Genomic DNA, 19566 nt, shown 5'->3' on the forward strand with positions numbered 1-19566 from the left:
TATATATATTTATTTATATATATTCAAATACTTTATAAACATATTCGCATGACTATATAAGTGATTACAATATGTATCCTCCTATAAATCTGTTATTTTTTGTGTGCATTGATATTCATATTACAACCCCTTTTTTCTATTTATTTAAAAAATTATACTATTAGGTATACAGTTTGCTTTTTTTTACATATTAAATACAGCAATTTAATTTGATATGTTTCAAAATAAAATATGTACGGATAAACGGATGATGTTATACCTACAGACACGCGCTTGCGCGCACACACACGCGCGGGCGCACACACACACACACACACACACACACACACATTTATCCGTACTCCTCTATTTTTGTGTGTGTATTAGTATTAAATTAAATCCCCTTTTCTTCTATTTATTTACAAAAAGAAAAAAAAACAACTTTGTTATATATGAGACGTGGAATTGCATTCATATGCAAAAGATCTAGCTAATTTGCATATTCTTTTAAACATTCATTTTAATTAATTCACTATTAGATTTTTTCGGTTTTCTTATGGGATGATCATCTTTAGTTAACTATTACGTGTAATTATATTCATGCAGATATTCTACATGATTTATACTTGCATAATATTTGCGTAAAACATTTATAGTAAACACAAACATCTTTCTATATAAATTTATGTATGCATATATATTTTTGTTTAAAACTGTTGCCTACCAAACTATTCTGTCAGTTTTTGGTCTACAGACATGAAATATGGTATTCGAACCCATACGAAACTAGATATTTGGGTTTTAGCCGGGAAAAATCAGTACAAAAGTGTGAAAATTAAAAACATGAAATATTCCAGGTGAAGGTCAAACACCGGCATTATAAATATGCATGTGCCATGTAATAGCTATTGGCTAATGTTTTAATTTTTAGCCTTGCAGCAAACATCTCAGGCATTAACGTCAAAGGAAAAAGTAAATCGTAAGTTAAACGTTTTGGTTTTGATTTTTGGTGGTCGCGCACGAGTCTTTTATACACACACACACACACACACACACATATATATATATATATATATGTATATATATATATGTATATATATGTGTATATATATATGTGTATATATATATGTATATATATATATGTGTATATATATATGTGTATATATATATGTATATATATATATATGTATATATATATATATATATGTATATATATATGTATATATATATATGTATATATATATATGTATATATATATGTATATATATATGTATATATATATATGTATATATATATATATGTATATATATATGTATATATATGTGTATATATATGTATATATATATGTACATATATGCATATATATATGTATATATATATGCATATATATGTGTATATATATATGTATATATATGTGTATATATATATGTATATATATATGTATATATATGCATATATATATGCATATATATATGCATATATATATGTATATATATGCATATATATATATGTATATATATATATGCATATACATGTATATATATGCATATATATATGCATATATATATGCATATATATATGTATATATATATGTATATATATATATATATATGTATATATATATATATATGTATATCAATCAAAATGTCATATTAAAGCATATTTTACGACTGGGCAATGCCGGGCGGCCTGCTAGTATACTTATATGTGTACACAATGTTTGAACATTCTTTTCCAATTTTCTTATTTTTTAGCTCTGAATGGGGGTTTCTTACTGAATATACCCCGTATCATGTACATTCTAAATGGGATATCTTTTTAAGGTTCTACATCTACTTTTAAGTTCAGTTTTTTTTTATCTCTCTTGCACTTGGTTCACGAATTATGGAAACGCAGATTTTGCTATACGCATATTAAAATATATTTTAAATACATACAAGCAAGTTTAATCAAACACATACAGTGTATACATATTCGAATATGTATATACTCTACATCTGCGTCTTGAGTTTAACTCAATTTAGTATGTATTCATGCGAAATTAAATATACGTATATCAATTATATTTCTGTGTGTATCGCTAGCCGTAGACTTAAATACATTTTTATAAGTCCTACTTAATTTAACTCACTATGACATCACATATCTGATTCCAATTGTGGCGTTATTTGTTGAATTCTTATTTCCTTAAGTAAATTTATATTATTTTTAGGTAGTTGTTTAAAAAACACGCACACACGACATAAACAACACTGAAAACAATTGACACAAACTAAAAATTTAATCTAGTGAAGGTTCCTGTAAGCATTATATGGACATATCGTTTTCCTCTCATATATATATTTATATATATACACACACATATATATATATATATATATATATATATATATATATATATATATATATATATATATATATTAGTGATGGGACGATTCCAATATTTTCCCTGATTCCCATACAATTACCAATTCCGTACTATATACCCGATTCCGATAAAATTATCGATTCCGATTCTTTATAAATCTCTAATTATTTAACTTTACATTTGTTAATTTTCCCGATTTTCGTAATAAAAAAAAAACACACGCACACACATGTTAAATGTGAAAATATTTTCCTAAACGTCAAAATGCACTTGTGGAAAATGATCTATCAATTTCAGCTTTACTGGTATTTTAAAATCAATAAATATTTATTATTTTATTATTATTACCAGCAATGAAATATGTTATTTTAAACAAAATTCAAATAAAAGAGGAATTGCATTGGTATCAGAAAAAAGTAATCAATTTTTCCGATTCCAATACCTCCAAATCTTCCGATTCCCGATTAACCCGCCACTAATATATATATATATATATATATATATATATATATATATATATATATATATATATATATATACATTACTTTTTATTACCGTACCTTTCTGTTAAGTTACATTATTGTTTCAGCTAACCGGCCGTTTTTTGGCCGTCTGTAGCTTCCTCGGACTTTATAGACTGTAAAAGATACGGTAATAAAAAATAAAACGCACATTTGCTCTACAACAGTATTGAGCACTTTCTTCAGTTTTTATTAATTACCATTTGTACTATATATATATATATATATATATATATATATATATATATATATATATATATATATATATATATATATATCCTGAACCCAACTTTATAACCAAAAAGAAAACGCATAATACACCAAGCCTCAATAAATAGTGACAACAGCTATCGCTCCTGACGATGATCAGATGCATCGACTGAAAGCGGTTGAGAAAAATATGGCCAAACAACGACTACTGGGCGCCATAATATACAACATGCCGGCCGAAATTAAAAAAAGACTGCTCGGCGAATCGAAAAGTTATCCAACAAAATCGGAAAAAAGATGAACTCCGTCTAAGGACTTGCTGCCTATATATATATATATATATATATATATATATATATATATATATATATATATATATATATATATATTTCTGAGGAAATATTCTTTATTCATTATATTTCTTTATATATATATATATATATATATATATATATATATATATATTTCTGAGGAAATATTCTTTATTCATTATATTTCTTATATATATATATATATATATATATATATATATATATATATATATATACCAGTCCTTATTAAGGAGGTCATAGTTTATTACAGAGAATATAATGAATAAATGTCCATATAAAATATAAATTTCAATTTTCATGATGTTGACCATCTTAAAATGTATTCCTTTAATACAAATTTAAATTGCAATCAATTAAAAGAAATAAATTGTAAGGTGATCACCTTCCTAAAAATTGGAATATAGACTTTTGATATTATTATGAAGGTATATAGATTATTGTAATATTAAAATCTATCAAGATAATAAAAAGTGCAATATAATAATGTACTTAAATAAACTAAACAATTGGTTGATGAATATAATAATAATAAAAAATTAACAGTATTTATCGATCCATCGAATATTAAAAATAAAAACGATATTTATCATTGTATATCCCTACATATAGCGTAATGAAATTATATTTTATATATATATATATATATATATATATATATATATATATAAATATATATATATACACATATATATATATATATATATATATATATATATATATATATATATATATATATATATATATATATATATATAAACAGTATAGTTTATTATTGTTCCATATGAAATTGGATAACGGATCGAACAGAGCCGAATCTTAAACAATAAAAAAAGAAACTTTATATATAATTTATTATTGTACTGGTTGCATAGAATGTCTTTCAAAGAGCGATGATTTATTAAAAATAAACAAAACGCGCGAACCATTACAAAAAAAATAAAAAATAAAAAGCCGGAGATATAAATAATACATACCAAAAGCACACAAAAAAATAAGAGGAAACAACGTATCTCAATGTAAAATTTTCAAGTTATATATATATATAGATATATATATATATATATATATCTGTGTGTGTATATACATATATATGTCTGTGTGTATATATATATGTGTATGTATATGTTTGTATATATATGTGTATATTTGTATATATATATGTGTGCATATATTTGTATATATATGTGTGCATATATTTGTATATGTGTATATATATATGTGTATATAAGAGTATATATATGCATATATATATGTGCATGTATATATGCATATATATCTATGTATATATATGTATATATATCTATGTATATATATGTATATATATCTATGTATATATATGTATATATACGTGTATGTATATATATGTATATATATGTATATATACGTGTATGTATATATATGTGTATGTATATATATATACGTGTGTGTATATATATGTATATGTATATATATGTATATGTATATACATGTATATATACGTGTATGTATATATATATATATGTATATGTATATATATATGTATATATACGTGTATGTATATATATGTGCATGTATATGTATATATGTATATATATGTGTATACATGTATATATATATGTGTATGTATATTTATGTATATATATGTGTATGTATATTTATGTATATATATGTGTATGTATAGTTATGTATATATATGTGTATGTATATTTATGTATATATATGTGTATGCATATATATACATAAATATATGTGTATGCATATATATGTATATATATGCGTATGTGTATGCATATATATGTATATATATGTTTATGCATATATATGTATATATATGCGTGTGTATATATATGTATATGTATATATATACATGTGTACGTATATATATGTATATATATGTGTACGTATATATATGTGTATGTATATATCTGTATTCATATATGTGTGTCTGTATATATATGTATTTTTATATGTGTGTATGTATATATATATAAATATATATATGTGTAAGTATATATATAGATATATATATATGTGTATGTATATATATAGATATATATATATGTGTATGTATATATGTATATGTATATATATGTCTATGTATGTATATATGTATATGCATATATATATGTGTATGTATATATATATGTATCTATATGTGTAGGGATATATGTATATGTTTATATATGTATATGTTTATATATATATGTGTATGTATATATATGTGTATGTATATATATGTGTATATATATACGTGTAAGTATATATGTGTATATATATGTATATATATATGTATTTATGTATATATATGTATATATATGTATATGTGTATGTATATATATATGTATATGTGTATGTATATATGTATATGTGTATGTATATATGTATATGTGTATGTATATATATATATGTATATGTGTATATGTGTATATGTATATGTATATGTGTATATGTATATATATGTGTGTATGTATATATATATATATGTGTATATAAATATATATATATGTAATAATTAGATTTTTCAATTTCGTTTATAACTGAACATAGTATATTTAAAATATTGAGTTAATCGAGGATTAGTTACTGGTACCGGATTTTTCTCTAATAGATGAGCGGTATACTAATACCTTGCTTCCCGGGAATTGCCATTTAAAGGGCTGACTATATAACCAATATAATATGTGTGTATATATATATATATATATATATATATATATATATATGTGTGTATATATATATATACACATATAAATAGAGGTGAAAGGACCTGAATAATCAACATAAATCGGGCGAAACGTTAAGTATACATACATATGCATATATGTGTATATATATACATACATATACATATATATGTATATATGTGTATATATATCTATATATATACACATATATATACATATATATACACATATATATATACATATATATATATACATAGATATATATACATGTATACACATAGATATATATACATGTATACATATATATATATATACATGTATACATATATATATACATGTATACATATATATATACATGTATACATATATATATATATATACATATATACATACATGGATGTATACATAGATATATATATACATGTATACACATAGATATATATACTTATATATATACTTATATACATATATATACATATATATATACATAGATATACATATATATATACATATATATATATACATAGATATAAATACATTTATATACATAGATATATATATACATATATATACATATATATACATATATATACATATATATATAGATATATACATATATATACGTATATATAAATATACATACATACATATACGTATATATAAATATACATACATATACGTATATATAAATATATATACATACATATACGTATATATAAATATATATACATACATATACGTATATATAAATATAAATACATACATATACGTATATATAAATATATATACATACATATACATACGTATATATAAATATATATACATACATATACATACGTATATATAAATATATGTATACATATATACACATATATATACATACATATATATACGTACATATACATATATAAATACACATTTATATACACATATATATACATACACATATATATACACATATATGCATATATATACATTATTTAAATATATATTTATATAATATATATACACAATATATATATATATATATGTCATATATTCAATATGCAGTATATATGTCTACAACATATAATATGTGTTATATATATAATATATAATAGAGTATATATATAAATTATATGTTATATAAATAATATATAATACATAGTATATATAATATGCGTGTTATGTATTACAATATGCTTAATATATATACACAATTATATAATATAAAATAGATATACAACATATATATAATACATATACACAAATATATGATGTACGTTATAAATATAATATGACGTATATAAAAAATATGTTAAGTATGCAATATATTTTTATATAAATACATGTAATATACAATGTATAATATAAATGTTTTATATATAGAATTTATAATATACATGTTATATATAATACATAATATATATATATTTTATAGATATTTCGTATATATAATATATATGTTATATATAATGTATATGTTATATGTAATATTATACATAGAACATAAACTATATATAATATATTATATCTACAGTATATATATATATATATATATATATATATATACAATATTTATATTCATATATACATATATTTTTTATATTCAATATATTATATATATATACAATATATAATATAGATGGTATATATACAATATATAATATAGATGGTATATATATACAATATATAATATATATAGTATATATATATATATGCAATATATTATATAAAGTACATACATACAATATATAGTATATACAATATATTATATATACTATATATATAGTATATATACAATATAATATATATACAATATAATATACATATAGCACATATACAATATATCATATATATAGTATATTTAGAATAGTTAATATATATACAATATATAATATTTATAATATATATATATACATTGTATAAGTTATAATATATATACGATAAATAATTTATATATGTATATACAATATATAATTTGTATAATATGTGTATATACAATATATAATTTATATTATATATATATGCAATATATAATTTATATTATATATACAATATATAATTTATATAATATATATACAATATATAATTTATATAATATATAAACCACATACAATTTATATAATGTTTATATAATATATATATAGTATATAAACAATATATAATATATATTATATATATACAATATATAATATATATAGTATATGTATATCATACAAATAATATATATATTATGGAGGTTATATATAACATATAATATATATTTTAATATATATATATATATATATATGTAATATAGTTACAGAATATTTGTATTGTATATCCTGTATTTATTATGTATACATCATATATTGGATATTATTCTTATATAATATATGCGTATACTACATATATTTTATGCATTTTTCTTTCATATACTAGTTTATATGCATATTATATATATTATATATATATATTGTACATTGCACACGTATATCTATTATATACTCATTTATATACATATATACACGTAATTCATCTCATATATTTCAATACATATTTTATTTTCCGATATTAGTTTTAATGGGTTTTTTTTAGTGCGAACGCATTTCCTTTCGACTTTTTTTTAATGTTTTTTAAAAGTTAAGTTCTTTTGAAATTTTTATATGTTTTAAAAATCTTTATTTAAAGCGTTTATCCCGTGAATTCCATTCCGCAGAACTCTTTATATTACTGCGACATAAACATGCTTTGTAAAGAACAGCTTTAGTATATTAGTATTATAAATATATCTATTTTAATTGTATATAATTTTCTGATTTTATCGTAAATAGAACGGTGTCTAACTATTTTTTGTTTGTTTGTTTCTTCGTAATGTTTTTGTTAAAATCGCGTCGACCCGACTACTATTCGATTCACATTTGTTTCAATAGGTTGCCTGACAAATCACTAAACTGTTGAAGCAACTATTAGTCAAACCATTCAATGATGCATTCGGTATTATTGCCAAAACAACTATTGCCAAAACAAGTAACACTGAATCCCGTACTTGTTACATTATTCGGACTACTGCACTCATCTTACAACGTTTTGGTCGATTTAACATCCGATCGTCTTCAGCTGTATCTTGTCCAACTCGGGAATCTTTTTATTGAACTATTAGAATTTCGACCGGAAACATTTCTTTGATCCACGAAGGTAGCATGTTCTCGTCTCGTCGGTGAAGTCTGGGTAGAAGTCCAAAATAATTCGCCTCTACCCAGTGGTTGTGTACAAGAACAATGGCATGATATCCCCTGTGGATTAAATAAAGGGTTCCGTTCGACAATTTTGTGCATATTTCCAAGTTTGGTAGAAAGATTCCCGAGTTCAAAGATACATACCTGAAAAAGGTTGGAGGTTACATAACATTTTACTTGTAAATTATATTTTGGGACATGTCCCTCCAACAACGTAATTGTAATTAATCTCGCAGTGACGGAACCTTGCATTATTGCTTGATATATATATATATATATATATATATATATATATATATATATATATATATATATATATATATATACACGTGTATGTATGTGTGTATATATATATGTATATGTGTATATATATATACGTGTATGTATGTGTGTATATATATGTGTGTATATATACGTGTATGTATGTGTGTGTATATATATATATGTGTGTGTATATATATGTGTATATATATGTAAATATATATATATGTATATATGTGTGTATATATATGTGTATATATATGTGTGTGTGTATATATAGATATATATGTGTGTGTGTGTGTGTATATAGATATATATATATATATGTGTATATATATATGTATATATATATATGTATATATATATATATATATATATATATATATATATATATATATATATATTATATTATATTATTGAGTAAAATGATTCATAATTTTGAATTAAAAATCAGTTTCAAAAGGAGAACAAACAAAATCAACAGATTGTACTGTCGTTTCAGAAACGATGTTCATTTTATTTAAATTGACAATAAACCAATTTTTAATTACAAATTATGCATCTTTTTACTTAATATAAAAATAGCTCTAGGATATCTATCCCTATTGAGCTTATAAGATATCTACAGTACAATGAATACTGTTTTTTTTAATAGTGTTTACTAACACATTGAAATAAACTCTGCTCTTTAGACTCCAGGTCTAATTCCCTCTAAAATAATATATATATATATATATATATATATATATATATATATATATATATATATATATATATATATATATCGCAGTATAGTTTTAACGTAGTACGCCGGTGTGTCACGATTTTCAGATCATGAATTATTCGATCGGGAGTTTCTATTTATTAAAAGGAGGAATATAGTAATTAGGGATGTGACAAAAGCATATTCTTTTTGTTCTATTGGCTCTCTGATATACATCCGACAGTGTTAGACAGACTTAATCAACCGAGTACCACATCAGTCTATATATAAAAAAATATAAGATATTAACGGATATATACTCAAGAGTCAAAACAATGAAAAGAATATGCTGTTGTAACAGCCTTATTAATAATAACATACCATGAATATTAAATTAGTATGTAGATACGATAATTTAATGTTTGTAGTATGTTATCACCTTCTATATTCCTTTTTAACAGGATCTCCTGATCACCGAAGACACAATATATAAAAAAAAATTAAATAAAAAATGTAATGCCGCTTTTAGGCCGTGCGTGAAATTAAAATATACCTTCTTTGTTTTCTGACTAGGATATAAAGGTAGTATCTTTTCTGTCTTAAGATGGTATAATATGATATCGTGGGGTTTCTGTTCGCGCTGGACATCCATGATAGAAATATGTCATAGACGTCTATAAGGATATTTGAGATAAACCGTAATAATCAACCGTAACCGTAATATTCTGACACTACATTAACCAGATTTCCGTTTATGCCGGGCGTCCATACAGTGGAAAATATCATAGACTCCTATAAGAATATTGGAGATAAACAGTAATAACCGGATATATTCTGACACTACATTAACCAGATTACTTAGATAAATACTTTTGCAGTTTTAACAAAAGGGCTACAATAGTATCATGGGGTCTCCATTTATGCTGAACGTCCACAGAATGTCCAGCAGAAACATATCACACATGAAAGATGCCGATGAAAGATGGAATTTCCACAGATCTCACTATTTCTAAATAATTATTTTTACAGTTGTTATCCCTGTTTGAACAAATTAAAGGATTTAATTACATCAGCCAGTATTCTAAAATGTAATGCTATGCTTAACTTTCCATTTTTAATCTGTTACTCAAAATTGCCCTCTCTTAACAATTTGTGAATTCAATTTTTAAAAATCTGAATACAGAAACTTCTCATGGAACTTTCTAATAAAATGATATAATAATAGGTAGATTATAAGCATTCTTGGTTTGTGGGTGCACGCGTGATTGTTTCTTGTTGTGGTGCTTATGACGAAAGTGTATTATTTCCTTGTTATTTATATTGCTTATTTACGTGTGTTTGTTTGAAATAATGTATTTTATTGTGTAGTAATATCAAATAAGCAATAAATAAATAAATAAATAATGATCGAAAGCATTACAAAATAAATTTATAATTTCTTAAACATAAGTTTTCACAAACCTGTTTTGTTTGTCCATTGTTTTTTTTTTCTTTTTATGGGTTTCCTTTTTTTTACGTTTTTTTTTCTTTTTTTTTTTTTTTTTTTTTTTTTTTTTTTTTGTTATTTCCGTCAGCTTTACTTACCGTATATTATTTATCGGGTATATGTTTTTTTTTTCCATTCTTTTTTTTATGTAATTAATGGATAAAATTTCCAGTTGCACGTGGGTGGTTTTGTTCGTATTCGCATTGTTTACCTGGCAATCTCCTTGACTTTTGAACCTTGACCTTTGATATTACGTTTCCTTGGATAAAGTCACAGAGTCTTCATTTTTTTTTTTAAGTGTTAACTTAAATAAAAACAAACGTCTGGAAATATTAAACCATATAAATAGAAATATTTACCAAAAAAAAAGTAATAAATAAAGAAAAGAAATAAAAGCACGAAAGTAAAGCAAAAAAATAAATAAATAAATGAGCTAATTAATGAATAAACATAAGTAAAATATATGTACATATTAATAAACCATTTCGATATTTGTCCCCATATACTCAAATATAAGAATGATACAATCGTTTGTATTAGGTTGGTGCAAAAATAATGTCGTTTTTTAAACTTCAACTTCATTTTTTAAAAAATGACATTTTTGCAACAACCTAATAAATAAATCCAATAAGAAATAGAATAAAATGTATATCTGTTCAAACAATACACACAAAACAACGATAACAGCAATAAATAATTATTAATACAACATTTTCAATATGCATGGAGTGACAGTTAACAGTGAATATCATACCCGGCCCAAAATATAACACTTTATAAACCAATACTAAAAGTTTTAATACAACCATCAAATAAACATTAATTCTAGGACTTTTAAGATCTCATTACTCAATCAAACATCTTTTAAACTAGTACATAACCTAACAAAAAATTATATGAATTACATCCTCCATACTATCATCGTTATTAAATCAATACCATTATTAATAACACTTTTGACTTATAATCAATGATGCGCCGAATGTTATAATATTTGCATATTGTAACGTTTTTTTTTTCAAAGTAAAACTTCATTGAAATTAATAAAAATGTTATTTATTTAAAGCCATAATAATATTAGTGTCGAAGTGAATACATGTTATTATATGCGAGTATTATACGGTCTTCAATATTAATATATTTACTTAATTATATTAGTAATGATTACATCAACCTAATATTTATATTAATCTATAGAAGTCAATATGATAATATAGATTATAATATTTTAATCATGTTACATTTTTCTTATCTGTAGTTTTACTAAACATTAATATTACTATATACGGCATGATCACGTTGACATCAGATCACCGAAGTTAAGCAACGTTCAGCTTGGTAAATACTAAAATAGGTGAATATCTGGGAATAGCAGGTGCTGTATGTGCTCTCCGCTTATTTCGCCATTGTTTCCGGCCAGTCTTGGTCATCTCCCTGTTAACTGACCCAAACAGTGCCGATTTAAGGGTGGTATGGTTGTGAATGCGCAATCCTTACCTCAAAATTACACGCGCAACTGTCCTTACAGAAGTTCCCATTGTCTCTTGAGACTGAACTGAGGCATTGCGAATATAAATAATTTTATTCATCTAACATTTATACTATTAATAATAATAATAATAATAATAATAATAATAATAATAATAATAATAATTTATTAATAAATATAATAATAGGTGTTTCAACATCATAATTGTATTTCGATAGTGTTCTCGTCATTAAAACTGATACTCTTATTAGGTTCGTGCAAAAATAATGTCGCATTTGTACGTGTATATATATATATATATATATATATATATATATATATATATATATATATATATATATACACACACATTTTTATGATATATATATATATATACATATCATTAAAAAATGACATTATTTTTGCACCAAATTAATAATAGGTACTTTAATCGAAAATGCAGAAGAATAGGTTTCATAATGAATATAATAAATGCCGTTACACTTTATTTATAATGATGTTAATTACAAAATCTATTTGTTACTCTAAAAACAGAAAATTAAATTTTATCTAATAAAATATCCTTTTTTTTCCGTATCGAAGTATTTCTTATTTTAAACTTTGTGTCCTTTCGGTATTTTTGTTAATACCAATATATATATATATATATATATATATATATATATATATATATATGTGTGTGTGTGTGTGTTTATAGTATCTCTATATATGTGTTTATAGTCTCTCTATATATGTGTTTATAGTCTCTCTATATATGTGTTTATAGTCTCTATATATATATGTGCTTATAGTCTCTATATATATGTGTTTATAGTCTCTCTATATATGTGTGTTTATAGTCTCTATATATATATTTGTTTATAGTTTGTATACATATATTTATAGTATATATATATTTGTTTATAGTATATATATATATATTTGTTTATAGTATATATATATATTTGTTTATAGTATATTTGTTTATACTATATATATATATATATATATATATATATATATATATATATATATATATATATATGTATACATAGTGAATAAATAGCAAAAAGAAAAAAAAAAAACTATATTCCCAAATTCATGATGTTAACCATCTCATAATTTATTCCTATAATTCAGCTGGCATTTACAATTCTTGACAGTATCTGTTTCGTAATGCATATATATATATATATATATATATATATATATATATATATATATATATATATATATGGCAAACTAAAGAATGCAAGTATAAATAATGCTGTCAGTGTTTCACTTATAAATATATCACTACAATATTTTTTTATAAAATGTTATAAAAAGAAAAAAAAACAAAGGTAAGTATGAAACAAATTAGATCTATTCCCAGAAGAAAATACATTTATACGAGAGGCGTTTCAAAAGTAATCCGTCCGATTTTTTTCGCCCGAATAGATCAGAAAGTATTGCAAATTGCATTGTTATGATGACTGAACTTGTGTGAAGTTTCATGTCTCTGTTAAAGATATTAGCAGTGTGCGACTAAGAAAGCAACTGCTGTCATGGACATGTGTCAGAAGCAAGATAGGCGTCCTTGAATTCCTCCATTCAAAAAATGTTGAACTGATCAACATTCTCCGGCGCCTGTTGAACGTTTACGGAACCGATGCATTTGATGCCAGCACAGTAAGGGGATGGGTCCGTTGATCTCAGAGTGGCGACAGAAATGTGATTTGCTAGCAAAAATGTAATTAGAATGGTGGTGCCTATGTAAAAAAAATAAATTATGAAGAACAAAAAGCAGCACGTTTTAATGGTGCCACTCCCCTCTTCGCAGCTCTTCAACGTTTTATTTATTTATTTATTTATTTTTGTTAAAAAGGTAGGAGGTTTTAATTTTGCAATAAACACCGTATTTAAAATTAAAGAACGAACGACACATATATATATATTTTTTTTTTTGGAAATTCGTAACGACAGACTCGTATGCGAATACTTTAATATTTATATATTGTCCAGCTTAAATAATATAATAAATAAATAATATAATAAATAAATAATATAATAAATGATATAATTCCTTACTATTCTAAGATGCAATTAATTTAATTATAGACTTTAAGTGTTACTAATATATACATATATATATATATGTATGTATATATATATATATATATATATATATATATATATATTTAAGCTGAAATCTAATTAGTCTTTAATTGCATTGTTTTGTTTATATTTCTGTTTTATGAATTCTTTCGTATTTTAAAGTCTATTATACTATGCACTTACCTCCCCTCGAGGATAGAATTTGACAGAAGGACAAATTTTTATGTAATGGATAAACCCCAACTCTCCAAAATAAAGTAGCACTAATTAATTTGATTTAAAAAAAAAAAAAGTAAATGCCTCAGTCTAAGAAGGATTTCTCTTTCACTCGCTGATGACAGAACAGATGGTATACTTTGCTGTTGTTCGTGTTTGCGTTCCCTTTCTTTTTGATATTTCGTTTAAGCTATATCTTGAAGTAAACTTTGCAATGCATAAATAAGATTAATGAGTTGCTTTTAGAAAAAAAAAACACTGGTCTGTATAAATAAAACATAAAAAATAAAATAACAATAAAAGAAAATAGCATATATATATATATATATATATATATATATATATATATATATGATTATTATTATCAATATTATTATTGTTGAAAATAATAGATAAAAAGCTTACATAATGTAGGTAATAATATCATAACGGTAAAGACGGTATATATTCTCTCAGTATATTTGCCGGGTCAAATAATCCGTAGCAACGCGCCGGGTTTAGCAGACGCTAGTGATTTCGGACCGGGGTTTTGGAAATTGTACAATGTCCTGTTGAAATTGGTTTATAACCAATAGTATGAAAATGAAGAAAAAGGACGAGTTGATTTGATTTTCATTCTGCGGCATCAATTTGGGCTGTAAATAAATAGAAAATGTTCAGCTCTGGCGGAAATTATGTAAAAATGGGTCTTTCTACAATCGCTAATCAGATTTGTGCGTGTAATTTACGCGCGGTAGACGCGGCTAACTGCGTTAGGGGGAAAGCTAAAACGGGTTAGTCCATTTAAATCGTATTTTCGAACCAATTCGGTTTTCTAATTTAAAACCAGAAAATGTGCGTTACTTACCAGAAGGAAATACAGGAGGTTGAGGGTGGTCTCTACTCCTTGGCATCATACTACAACTTCCTGTGGTGATAGTAGGATTACTTGGAAACGAGCGGACCCCGTTGTATCTGTAGCCTTGGGACATTTGTCCGAAAGGACTCGTGTCCCCATAGGAGCAAGGGATATTACAGTTCGGGAGACTACTGTCCATTCCGGAGAGCGAACAGTTCGCTGCATCAAATGTTGTTTGATTAAGGTATGGGTATTCCATGTTGATTCGTAAAAGACGCCTTCGAAGTCCTCTGGTTGGGAAAATATATTTTCTTCTTCTGTTGTGTTTTCTGAAAATAAGAAAAAAACGTTGTTTTTTTTTCTTTTCTTCTTCTGTTTATATTGTTGGTTTATTATTACTAATACAATGCTAATTATTATTATTATTATATTATTATTATTAATTATTATTATTAGTAGTAGTAGTATTATTAGTGTTAATGATATTATTATTATTACTATAATTGTCTGCTGTTGGCTACCTGTAACAAAGTCTCCGAACTGCCTTCCAGAAAAAAAAGGAAAAAAAAAAAAAACAACCTGCTAAAAAAAAAAAAAAAGTTAATGGTCCGTGGCGATATATACCATAGAAAAATTTACAGCTTTTTTCGAAAAGTTCGCCCACCTCTGATAGCAAAGTTTCATATGAATCTAAATATGCTCATCAAATTTCGGAACTGTGCAGTGTACTTACACTGGGGAGGTTTATGTATGCACTGTCTAATCAAATTACGTCTCTTGCCTGGTACTGATGCGAGGATCGGTTTCAAGATCCCCGTGCGCGTTGTAAATCTATCGACTGGGCTCCCTAGAAACGGTTCGATTGACGAACCACTGAGGTTGGCTTAAAACTACCAAGATTCTTTATATATGTTGGAAGAAACGAACATATTTTTACTGCTAGGGAGAGTTTAAGGTTTGATCGCCACTGAATTATACCGTCCCCCCTCTTTCATTCGCTCTCTCCCCCTCTCTCTTTCTTTATTCCTCTCTCTCTCTCTCTCTCTCTCTGTCTTGCTTTATCGTTTTTCCTTTTAATTTATCAAGACTTTAAGATTTGATCACTGCTAAGTTATATCCTCAGACTTTCTCTCTGTCTCTCTCTCTCTCTCTCTCTCTCTCTCTCCCTCTGTCTCACATATTGTCTCTCTTTATTCTAGCTTTCGTTTCTTTTTTTAATTTAGAGAGAAATTAAAATTTTAAGCACTCCTCTCTTTCTCTGTCTTTCCCTTCTCTCCCACTTTTATTTTCTTTTTATCTTTTTTTCTTATATTTTATTTCTATTTGTTACTACGGGTATTTTGCTCTTTCTTTCTCTTCTTTATATATGTTTTTTTGTTTTGTTTTTTAATTTCTCATAGTACAGAATTTTTCCCCCCGTCTTTCTCTTCATGATCACTGCGTTAACCTTCCCATTCTTTCTACCTTACTCTCTTTATCTCCCCTCCCCCTCTTTATTTTCCGTCTTCCTTTATTCACCTTTTCCTCGATTTAACATTTGTAGTTCACCGTTGTTTATTCTGTTCTATTCCCATTTGTAAGCACACATGTCTAAAAGAGCATGCCAGGAATCCTCGTTTGCGTTTTTATTTATGTTATTTCTTTCTATATATTTAGAGCATTTTCAAACATAGACAAGAAAACTAAAAAGTGGTGTATATATATATATATATATATATGTTACCAAAGACAGGTTACTCTTCTACCTACTTGGATAAGTTTTTTATCATACTTTGTTTTAAAGCGTTTATTTACTTTGAAACAAAAATAGTGTTACGTCTTCAGCTAAAACAAGAAAAAATAGCTGACATTAGACTGTCATTTGTGAAGTCTCGACAATCGCTCTAAAATCGAACATTAAACAAAATACTGGCAGAAACCCAACCGGTAAATGCTCGCGATCGTACAAATATGCAATGTTTTACTAATATTTTGTTTAATTTTGAGTTTTAAGCGATTATCGAGACTCCCCAGATGACCGTCTAATGCCAGTCATTGGTTTCTTATTTTAACTTGAAACTCTGCGATACTTTTGTTTGAAAGTAAATAAGCACTTTAAAATAAGTTTTGAAAAAAAAAGACTTCTCCAGATTGTTAGAGTAACTTATCTTCCCTTTGGTAGCAGTTATTTTTTTGTATATATTTGTTTCTTTTTGCAAAGTTTTTCGTTTTGTTGTCTTAACTACAGAATGTCCAACCTTTCACAACATTTTCGTTCGCATTATTCCGCTATTTAATATAAAAAAAAAACACTTTTAATTCATTAAGTAATAACCATAATATATTCAAAATAATTAATGATTTTGAAATGCACTTAACATTTTTTCTTTCATTCAGCTAGTCCTTTTTTCTTTCTTTTTTTTTTCTTAATGACATTGTTTACAGATTCATTTTTCGTTTTTGTATATGTTTTACTATAGACAACAGAACAAAAAAAAAATGACAAAGGTTATCAAAGGTAAGATAAGTTACTCTTCCACCAACCTGAATAAGTTTTTTCGTGTTTTCACTTATTTTAAAGGGGTGTATTAATTTCGAAACGTAAGTAGTGCTAACCACAAAAGTTAGAACTAAAAAAAACCTGATGACATGAGCCTGTTACATTTCAAGTCCCGAGAATCGCTGACAACTCTAAAATAAATTTAAAAAATACTTGTAATAATAAATGTCACGGTGATATTTATTTCGTAAGTTACTATCAGTATTTTTACTTATTTTCGAGTTTTCAGCGATTTTTAAGGCTTCAAATCATGTCACTTTTTTTTGTTTTCGTTGTATTTATTCGTTGTCATTAGCAACCCAGTACTACCTGAGTTTCGAACTTGATAAACGCTTTTAAATAAGTTAACACACTAAACACGTAGCTAGGAAGGTAGAAGAATAACTTATCTTGCTTTTGATGACATTTACTTGTGATATACTTGGTTTTTGACCACTCTTTCGTTTTCTGTAACAACCCTGCTTTTCCCCCCTTTTTTAACCCCTTTTTAAAATTATTCAACTTTTTTTTTTATTACATAACCATCGTTTGTTTTAATTAACCATTGAACGCTTCTACAGGATGACCTCCCCTCCCCCCCCCAAAAAAAGGGGCCCAAACTCTAATTAGATCCTGTTTCTTAATGTTTTGTCCGAATGAAATGAAACTTTGGTAATAACTAGTTTATTATATTCAAAACATCACA

General features: G+C 24.8%; 1 protein-coding gene across 4 annotated transcripts in view; it reads right to left on the reverse strand.

The window, feature by feature from the left end:
* LOC145268304 (uncharacterized) overlaps positions 1 to 17286 on the reverse strand; it is a 485827-nt gene extending 468541 nt beyond the window's left edge. Inside the window, exons 1-2 of one of the 4 annotated variants that reach the window (XM_080123738.1) lie at positions 17007 to 17286; positions 16352 to 16671 (exon numbers count right to left, since the gene is read on the reverse strand). In XM_080123738.1, the coding sequence (XP_079979864.1) occupies positions 16352 to 16671; positions 17007 to 17026 (340 nt within the window). In that variant the 5' untranslated portion in view covers positions 17027 to 17286. The remainder of the gene's footprint in view (positions 1 to 16351; positions 16672 to 17006) is intronic. The other 3 variants (XM_080123740.1, XM_080123739.1, XM_080123737.1) reach the window with 3 other exon arrangements.
* Between the last annotated feature and the right edge of the window lie 2280 nt (positions 17287 to 19566).

This window comes from Euprymna scolopes, chromosome 43 (assembly GCF_053919585.1).
Source record: "Euprymna scolopes isolate OS-2025 chromosome 43, ASM5391958v1, whole genome shotgun sequence".
Taxonomy (NCBI): domain Eukaryota; kingdom Metazoa; phylum Mollusca; class Cephalopoda; order Sepiida; family Sepiolidae; genus Euprymna; species Euprymna scolopes.